Source organism: Salvia miltiorrhiza, chromosome 2 (genome assembly GCF_028751815.1).
Source record: "Salvia miltiorrhiza cultivar Shanhuang (shh) chromosome 2, IMPLAD_Smil_shh, whole genome shotgun sequence".
Lineage (NCBI taxonomy): Eukaryota > Viridiplantae > Streptophyta > Magnoliopsida > Lamiales > Lamiaceae > Salvia > Salvia miltiorrhiza.
In genome coordinates this window covers 12,893,478-12,904,258 of record NC_080388.1, presented here as the reverse complement: position 1 = coordinate 12,904,258, position 10,781 = coordinate 12,893,478, and the positions used below count along the sequence as shown (strand labels likewise).

The window sequence follows — 10,781 nt, the reverse complement described above, 5'->3', positions numbered from 1 at the left end:
CACTCGGCGCATCCAGTCATTCACGCTCTAACACATCCTCTCCGCCTTCTCTCCTCACGCGCACTACTCCGCCTCCACGCTCTCAATCTAGGAGATCCCAACGTGCAGTTGATCTAGGACGCCCCGGCGACCCCGGCTGATCGCTGAACGACTCTCTGATCCACCGACCCGATCGATCCGATCTAGTCTTTCTTTTTAATATATTTCAACTCTTTTCAATACGATTTCTTGTACTGTTACTGACTTGAGCGTCGGAGGCCCTTCCATCGACACCCCCACCGGTGTTCCTAGAAGGGTTCTAACGTGTCTGTGGTTTCAGGTTGCTAGTGCCCACCGTCCAGGACGACCCCGACGTCCTTATCCGTAGTTGTTGGACGTATCCCCAACAATTTGGCGCCCACCGTGGGGCCCTAGCAATTGAGCATCCCGAGCAACTGTTGAGATTTACTATGAATACCCAAAACGAAACATGTGACGCGACCGGCGCTCCGTCGCAGTTGGAACTGCTAGCCCAGGTGGAGATGAACGCGAAGCTCAATGCTTTGATAGACCAGATGGCCCAGGAAAAGGAGAGTAGGTTGATGTTGGAGAAGCAAAACCTAGAGTTGCTAGCCCGACTGAACACTCTCACCCAGATCTAAACTCCTCCGCCAATTCGAACACACCATCCGGAGCGGTTCCGAGTCCCCGTCAATTCCATGGTGGACATTGAGGACATCCCTCTCACCCCTCATGGAACTGAGATCATCCCAGACGATCCATCATCTTCAGTAAGAAACACTGGATCTGAGGTAATTCATCCTAACACGGGTATTATTTTTGTGAATGTAGGTGAAACACAGGTCCTAGACCAGACACCTGGGATACCTAAGACAACTGGAACATCTGGGACGATCGGGACAACCGGGACAGCCGGGACAACCGTAATGGGAACCCCAACCCAGATCAACTTAACGCTAGGAGAAGTGGGCCGATCTCTTTCGACAGGTCAGGCCGACACTACCCAGGTGCAAATAGTACCACCAGGGCAACTGGAAGGTGATCACGTGCGCAACACCCTGACGTGTCAGCCAGACGGAATCTCAAGGCAAACGATTACAGCCAGTCAAGATAACAACGCGTCCGATCAACCATTCCATATCAACTCAAGCAAACAAGGCACGACCAGTACCCATCCGAACATGGACCCGGCCCTGGCCATAAGATTGGCCGAAATGGAGGCATTTTTCCAGCGAATTCCTGGTGTCACGGCATCTATCCACAAGAGCTCGGAGAACTGCTGTGCCGACTCCCCCTTTGTGGATGAGATTGCCTTGGTGGAGATGCCCATCAAGTTTAGCTTCCCGAGCATGCAAATGTTCGACGGCACGATGGATTCGACCGACCATATCGCTCAGTACAAGCAGAGGATGTTCACTGCCGCAATTCCTCGTGAATTGAGGCAGGCCTGCATGTGTAAGGGGTTCGGTTCTAGTCTGACAGGACCGGCCCTCCAGTGGTACACTAACCTTCCAAATTATTCTATTTCAAGTTTTGCTCAACTAACAGATATATTTGTGCAGCAATACGCTAGTAGCAGGAAACTTGAGAAGATATCGGAGGATCTTTATGCTGTGGTGCAACAGCGTGGCGAGTCTCTCTGGGACTACATCAGCCGATTCAACAGAGAGAAGGTGTCCATCACCAATTGCAACACCCAGACGGCGGTCACCGCCTTCCGAAAGGGTCTTCTGCCCGACTCAGACCTCTACAAAGATCTCACCAAATACCCTTGTAGAACAATGGAGGACGTCCTTGCCAAGGCATGGGCACAAATCAAGTGGGAAGAAGATCAATACAATCACCACCGATCTTCGCCGAGCAGAAACACTAGAAAAGATTCCAGGGTGGATAGGAGGACAAGCGATAGACGGTCTGGACCTTACCCACCTCCACGACAAGAGTACAGAAGGAGAGAGTATGACCAACCTTAAAAAACGCGACCACGAGAAAGAGCCAAGATACCAGAGTACAACTTATCTATCTCGCCGGCCGAGGCGGTCTCAGCTCTCAGGAATCTAGGCAACAAGGTCAAATGGCTGGAAAAGATGAGGGCACCAGCTGACCAGAGAGACAGATCCAAGTGGTGCGAGTTTCATGCCGACCATGGACATCGGACAGAGGATTGCATTGCACTAAGATTGGAGGTGGCGCACTTACTCAAAGGAGGTCACCTCACTGAATTCCTAACAGATAAAGGCCAACACACCTTGAACCAAGGAAGGGAGAGACGAGACGAACACAGAGAAGTCACTCCGCCAAAACCGCCCAACCATGAAAGGACAGTCAACGTAATTTCTGGGGGCTCAGAAGTTAGTGGAATTACACACTCTGCTGCAAAGAGGCACACCAGACAAGCAAGATCTAACAAGGCGGAAGGAGATGTACCCGGTCGGGCCAGGACAGACCTGCCAACCCAGACAATCAGCTTTCAAACTACAGAATCAGACAAGCTTCTTAACCCTCATCACGATGCTTTAGTTATTTCTATCTATATTGCCAATTGTCTTACGAAACGGGTATTGATTGATAACGGCAGTTCCGCCAATATCATGTTTATTAGTGCTTTCAGGGAGATGGGTTTAAGCGAGTCCAGCATAACAAAGAAAACCGCCGTCCTCATAGGATTCAGCGGCGAGAGCAAGACAACCGTCGAAGAGATCGACTTACCTATCTATGCCGAAGGAGCCAATTTGTCAACAAGATTCCTAGTAGTTGATGCCCCCTCTGCATTCAATGTTATCCTTGGTCGACCATGGATCCATGACATGGAGGCAGTCCCTTCCACCTTCCACCAAGTAGTGAAGTTTCCGACCAAATGGGGCATCAAGGAGATCAGGGGAGAACAAAAAGACTCTAGATCCTGCTATCAAACCACCATGAAGTCCAAGCAGGCCTTATAGCAATTACAGCAAGATCGTTCTTCTTGCCCAAGAACAGAACAACCTCCCCAACCGACACAACATGTGCAACCGGACCAACCCGAAGAACCCGACAAACAGAGGCGGCCCACTAGTTTTGCAGAAGAGGAAGCCTTAGAGATAGATGAAATCCAAGTCGACATAGACCACCCAGATCATAGAGTCCGGATAGGAGCTCAACTCGATCCTGAACTAAGAGAGAAGCTTATCTCATTCCTCACTGAGCACTATGATTGTTTTGTCTGGTCCCATGAGAACATGACAGGAATTGATCCAAATATTATTGTTCACAGGTTATAGGTAGATCCGGACTACCCGCCAAGAAAACAAAAGCGAAGAAAATTCGCTCCTGAGAGGAACCAGATCATCAACGAAGAAGTCACCAAGCTCCTCCGAAACAAACTCATTCGGGAGGCTCATTACCCCGAATGGCTTGCCAACGTGGTAGTAGTAAAGAAGAAGAATGGTAAATGGCGGGTGTGCATCGACTTCACAGACCTCAACAAGGCATGCCCGAAAGTTTCATTCCCTCTACCACACATCGACATGCTGGTCGAACATCAAGCGGAAGCTTACATGAAAAAGCGTTAAGGAAAAGCATCATAAATTAACTCCAGGGGTATAAACGTCAACATCGTCATAACTCCATAAATATCGGGAATTTCAAGATAAAAAATAAAGCAGGTATAGCTTATTTTTCATAAGGAAGAATAATATGCAGAGTATCGCAGCAAAAGGCGAACCGATTATATGTATGAAGACACATAATCGTGAGTATATTACTTGATTCAAAAGAAAATAAAGTATTTCAATCATCAAAACTCTATCAATCATAACGGTAATATTGAATATGAACACATCGATTGAAACGTTTCCCCACCAGCACCAGACCAATCTCACTCCTCGCTTAGCCTGCACATTTAGAAATACATGCAGGGCGTGAGTACATAATACTCAGTGGGCAAACGCCGAAAAACAAGAAAGGTGCTCTTAGAGCTATAGGTTTGAAGCTTGCCACATCTCAGCAATACACAGAAATAAGTTAGCATAAACGAATATGTGCATGCTGTTTTAATAATAAGCATCATAAATATGTGTCTGCAGACAAGTAATCGACATGTATGTACCGCATCTACAACTCATCATCATAAACAAGGTACTGAGAAGTAGGTCTCCTTCTCAAGCACCGTGACCGGCCGACCCGAAGACGGCTCACAGTCACCTCTGTGTACACAACCCCGCTAGTAGCAGGATCCGAATTCGTCTCATCTCATCAGTAGAGGGTAACATACAAGTTCAACATCAAAAATTGGCAAGTCAAACAGTTCTCAAACATCATTTATCTCAAAACATTTGTTAAACTCATAACATCATCAATCATTTTAGAAAGCTCATATGATAAACATTTACTCAAAATATTACCCACCTGAAGACCTTACTCAAAATCTCCCGTCAAAGCGGAGTTACTTACATCCTTGCTCTGCTCGTGTCTTCAGAAATCATCATCATCATCGAAGGTTCATGTCATAAAAATGAATCTCGATTAGAAACTCATTGACTAAATCTCAAGCCTTAACTAATGTTCTATCTCATATTCTATCTCCTTACTCAACTCTATATAAACTCTTCACTCATCTCAAATCCTTAAGCTCAAGGATAGGTTTCAAGAAAATCATGGTTCTAAGTCTCGGTTTATCTCTCATATAAGGCTCGTCTAATCTCGTTCAAACACATAGGCAACACAAACACATAAAAGCACATAAGAAACACAATCAAACATCATCAAAACAAGCTCTGTTTTTACGCTGACTTAACTTCAAAATTTAACTTGTTCTGACTCCGACACCTCCTGGACTCCAGACTCATACTGAAAGAAAGATATTTGAGTCTAGTTTCATATAAAAAAAAGTAGAGTCGAAAAATCCAAGTGGTTTGAGAGATATGACGTTTTTACCACGATCTACCATTTCTGACAGTTTTGAGCAATCGAAAACTTGGATTTTTGAAAAATAGTAAATATTGTCAAACTGGGCTCAACGTTGGTGGATATCTATCTAACACAATAAGGTTAATACCATAAAAATTTTGAAAGCTAGCTCACACAGGAAGCTACTGAAATGAATGACTCTTGTTCCTGTTCTCTGAAATTCTCGATAGTAATGTGCAGTTTAGGTTTTGCATTTTATAAAAATAGTAAACGAAGTCCAAATGATTTGAAATTTTACCTGTATGCTCAAGACTCTCATATAAACGTGCCATCATAAAATTTTCAAGGTGTTTGGGTAACAATAACCCCTCGAAAATAGTAGGTCAGTGCGTCATGAAAAATAACTCCGAACTCAACCACACAAGTAAACATGCTCAACTCAACATTCCTTCAAAGAAAACTCATCAAAGCTCATTTTTAAACACTTATAGCACTAAAAAACATTCAAGCACAACTTAATACTTATCATAACTCAAATTGACTCTCCTCCTACATCTTAGACTCAAATCTCAAGGAAAACGTTTCAACAAACGCATCATTTCAATTCTCTTCTCACTTTCATGCTCAAAATTACTCAAATACTCAAACATGATCTCATACATCATATAACTCATTATACACACATATATCCTCTTTAATCATACAAACTAAACTAAGTCCCAATTTTATTTAGCCAACAAAAGACCTAGTCAAACATAATTAGACACTACTATCATGCTCAATTACGTATATCCTAAACCAAATCACTTAATAAACACATAGGCAAGAAAGTCCTAATTTTCAATAAACTAAACTCTTTGAAATTTTATAAACATACATGAAACTTTAATCTAATCATAGATCTATCAATTTTAACCATTTAAACTCACATATAATCCATCAATTTACAACTTAGGGCATAGATACACATATCCCTAATTTTATTAAACTAACTCACCTCAAATTCATCAATTAACATCATATACTCAATCTACTCCATCAATCATCATCATAGACATCTCATAGACTCATTCACATCATCAATTCATCACTTAATACATCAACTCACAAACTTCCCAATTTTGGGGTAAACTAAACTTCATCGATTTTTGCATTTCAAGGCATAGCCTTTCAAAACACATATCAATCATCACCAATCATCAAATAGATCTCATTTTTCACCCCAAATCAAGGAAAGAAAAAGAAAATTTTTTGAAGGGCAGAACACCCACATTTTCGAAAATTTGAGGAATAAAGGAGGGGTGATTTTCTTGCTTCAACCTTTCAAAAATACTCACATACCACATCATACAAGCTAAATCTATGAATTTAAAGATCACTTACCCAAACTTACACCAAAACTCACACTTTCTCTCTCTAGCTTTGGAATCAATCTTCAATGATCCTCTTGAATTCAATGAGATTGAAGGTGTTTAGGCAAGATTTTGGAGTGAATTGATGTGTTTGGTATAATTTTTGGAAGCTCTGAAGGTCTCTACAATGGATGTCAATGGAGGAAAATGAGAGATGAGGGAGAGAGAGGGGTGGCCGATTGGTGAGGATGAAAGAGAGAGAGAGATTTTTGAAAGATATGAATTGATATGGCTAATCTTTGAGAGATTTGCAAATCTTAGCAAATATATGCAATTAATGCATTGTTCCCTCTCTAATCTCTACACTCTCTATTTAATCCACTTGGCAATTTGTGGTATTTAGTCACATGTTTGAGAAATTAAAATAATAATGTGAGAGGGGTGATTGAATAATAACCATAATAATCATGGAAATGTTACTCATTAATATAATACCATAGCATAAATATTCATGTGACCAAATTAAAAATAAATATGGCACCAATATTAGTGCACTCACTCAATTATAATATTCCTCATCATAGGAAAAATAATTTAAAAATATTATGCTAGGAAAAATTCCCATAAACCGGCATCATTCGATTTCTCGGTAAAAATAAACCGCACTTGTTTTGGAAACTTAATTAAAATTCCAAGTGCTAAAGTCCTCAAATAAAAATCATAATAACTCGCTCATAATGACATACGTAACAAAAATACATAATCAATCAGTCACGTAAATTCCCATAACATCACATCAAAGCAGTCGGCAAACACAGACAAATTAGACGTCTCTCTCTGACCAACTCTTTTCATCAAGGGTTCTCACTCTTTCTTTCTCAACTTTATGTCAAACTCATTATTCCTATTTTCTTAATAGGACAGTCAATCTCTGATAACTCGGTATCCGGTAATTCTATTCCCGGTAGTCGGAAACAAAATAAAATCTCAGCTCAATTCAATCAGCATCTCTATCTCAACTCATTTCTCAAATCTCATCACTCTAACTCCATCATTGGTTTGTCCACTCGTCATTCTATTTAAAAGACAATCTGTCTTATTTGGTCATAAAAGAAAAAAAATAATCTCACATCTCGACATCTCAGTACTCTCATTAGTGTTAAGACACTATCTCACAACATAAGGAAAAGTACGGGGTGTTACATGCACAAACCCCGACTGCATATGCGATATCTGGTCTGCTCGCAGTCAAATACAACAATGATCCAATGATTTCTCTGTACTTCATCGAAGAAACAGATTTTCCTTCTGAACCTGGATCAACTTTCCAGTTTGTATTCATTGGGATCTTGACTGATTTCATGTGCTGAATACCGAACTTGGCTATCAGTTCCTTGGCATACTTGGACTGATTGATTAGTATTCCTTCGCTGGTCTGCTTGACTTGAAATCTTAGAAAGAAATTCATTTCTCCCATCATGGACATCTGGAATTTGTTGGTCATGATGTCAGCAAACTTCTTGCACATGCGTTCGGATTTGGATCCGAAAATTATGTCATCGACATAAATCTGAACAAGCAAGAGATCTTCTTCTTTTTTGAGAGTGAACAACGTTCTGTCCACAGATCCTTTCTTGAAACCTTGTTCAACAAGATACTCCGAGAGAGTATCATACCATGCTCTTGGAGCTTGCTTCAAGCCATAGAGCGCTTTCTTCAGCTTGTACACCTTTTCTAGTCCTGCAACCTCAAAGCCTGGAGGTTGTTCCACGTAGACTTCATCGGTGAGCACTCCATTGAGAAATGCACACATCCATTTGGTGTACTTTGAAGCCTTTGTGAGCTGTGAAGGCTAAGAAGAGTCTGACTGCTTCCAATCTGGCAACTGGGGCAAACGTCTCATCGTAGTCGATACCTTCTTCTTGACTTTAACCTTTTGCTACAAGCCTTGCTTTGTTTCTCACAACATTTCCTTCTTCGTCTTTCTTGTTTTTGAAAATCCATTTCAAACCAATCACCTTTGCATTGTCTGGTCGATCCACAAGCTCCCAAACTGAATTCCGGTTGAATTTATTGAGTTCTTCTTGCATTGCGATGACCCATTGAGTGGACTTCAGAGCTTCTTCAACATCCTTGGGCTCTGTAGATGATAAGAAACAGCTGAAATTCTTATCTTCGTTGATGTAATTTTGATTGATATCAAAGACGAGGTTGCACATTGATCTTCGAGTCTTGACATTGTCTGATGGTTCTCCAATGATGTTCTCCTTTGAATGGAGTTCAAACCATCTTCGATACTTCTTGATCTCTTCTGGTGATGGTGGGGCTTCTTCAGTCAGAATGGTTCTGAAGTGTTGAGCACCTTCTGGAGCAGGGGAGAGTTGAGCTGGAGCTGCTTTTGCATGTTCAACTCGTTCTTCAGCAACTTGAGTTCCCCCTTGACTGATGCCATCTGCATTGGCTCCAGTCTGAACTTCAGACCTTTGGCTGATCTTCTGATACTGAAGCTTCTCAGTATCTTCATCTTTTCCTGGTCCCCACACCAAGACAGTAGAAGGCTCGATGTTGTCGATTTCAGCCTTGGAAACTTCAGTGTTCTCAACATATTTTTCAGTTTCCTGTTTGTTGAAATCATTTGTAGACTCATCAAAGACAACATGTGGTGTTTCTTCAACACAAAGAGTTTGAGAATTAAACACTCGATAGGCTTTGCTGGATCGTTCTGTTCTAGAGTATCCAAGAAAGATTCCTGGATCAGCCTTGCTATCAAACGTGTTTAACCTCTTCTTATCATTGTTGTGGATGAAACACCTAGAACCGAAAGCATGAAAATATGCAATTGAAGGCTTCCTGTTCTTCTATAGCTCGTATGGAGTTTTTCCATGTCTTTGAGTGAGGAAGGAGCGATTCTGCGTGTAGCATGTGTTGTTGATTGCTTCGGCCCAAAACTTCAAGGAGAGTTTTGATTCGGCTAGCATCGTCCTTGCTGCTTCCTTCAAAGACCTGTTTCTTCTTTCTGCAACTCCGTTCTATTGAGGAGTTCTTGCTGCAGAAGTTTGATGACTGATTCCTTGTTCCTTACAATACTCACGAATGACAGTATTGAGGAACTCAGTCTCACGATCTGATCTGATGCTGATGATGTTGACTTCTTTTTCGACGCTCAGTCTTCTCAGCAGCTTTGGCAATTCCTCCAGTGTCTCTTTCTTGGTGTAGAGGAAGATAACCCAAGTATATCGTGAATAATCATCCACAACAACTAAGGTGAACTTCCTACCGTTGTAGTTTCTTGGAGAGATTGGGCCAAACAGATCCATGTGAAGTAGTTGAAGGATTCTTTCAGAGGAGTGTCCTGACTTTGACTTGAATGACGTCCTTGTCTGCTTTTCTCTTTGACATGCTTCACATTCTTGCTTCTTTTGGAACACAATAGAAGGCAGACCTTCTACCAGATGATGTTTAGCAAGCTTGTTGATCGTTTTGAAATTGAGGTGGTTGAGTCTCCTGTGCCACAGCCAGTTGAGCTCCGAGCTGCTTTTGCTGATGAGATACATTTTTGGTGGGCTGTCTTCCCATAAGACGACGTAGAGACTTCCTTTTTCTGAATCCTTTCAGAACCACCTTCTTTTGATTGTTTCTAACAGTGAATTCATCCTTTTTGATCTTCACTGTGAAGCCGCTGTCACAAAATTGACTCACAGACAACAGATTATGTTTGAGACCAGAAACAAAGCTAACATTACTGATACTGGCGTTACCCATGTTGAGCACACCATAGCCTTTTGTTTCTCCGATTGAGTTGTCTCCGAATGCAACTTTGGATCCAGCTTTCTCAACATACTGAGATAGATATTCTTTGTAGCCCGTCATGTGCTTTGAGCAGCCGCTCTCCAGATACCATGTCCTGATTGAAGCTTTAACTTCTTCTTTCTTTTTATGTTTCCTGATTTTGACCTGGAAGGAAGAGTTACTTCAGGTACCCAATCAAGATTTAGGTCCTTCAATGTTAGCTCGAGTTCCCTTTGGAACCCATATCTGCTTGAGAACTGGTCTGGTTGATCTCTTGCGCTTTGCTGATCGTCTGACTGAAGTAGTTGGCGCTTTAGTTGGCACATGAGCATTCTTCTATTGAGCTTTCCTTTTGAAGGCCTCACTCTTGTAGGAGTTCTGTCTAATGATTTGTTGAGGTCTTCTTTGCTCGACGAAGTATCTTCCTTGAGATACTCGAGTCATTCCAGACTGATGGAGACTTGACTGTTGTCGTGGGACATGAGTCATATGACGTCCAGTCGCTTGTCGTCGTGGATATCGCTTTGCTCGTCTGGACTCATCATTGTTCTGTCTCCATGGACGTTGTTCTTTCTGAAACTGAATTGATTTCAGTTTCTGACTGATGTGGTTGTTCTTCCCCCTAGACTGGTGAGGAAGATTCTTCTTAATTCCTGATGTTCCTTTCCCGATCTTTGACTGAAATCTGCTTTCCAGTTTTCTCAGTAGGATGATCTGGTTGGGGGCCTCCTTTGCTCGTCTGTAGCTTCGTGG

The 10,781-nt window shown here is 42.0% G+C and overlaps 1 protein-coding gene across 1 annotated transcript; it reads left to right on the top strand.

Annotated features, from left to right (window-relative positions):
- Positions 1–2,087: 2,087 nt before the first annotated feature.
- Positions 2,088–2,942, top strand: LOC131008014 (uncharacterized). Its single transcript, XM_057934919.1, has one exon. The coding sequence runs from the start codon at positions 2,088–2,090 to the stop codon at positions 2,940–2,942; it is 855 nt and encodes a 284-aa protein (XP_057790902.1).
- The last annotated feature ends 7,839 nt before the right edge of the window (positions 2,943–10,781 follow it).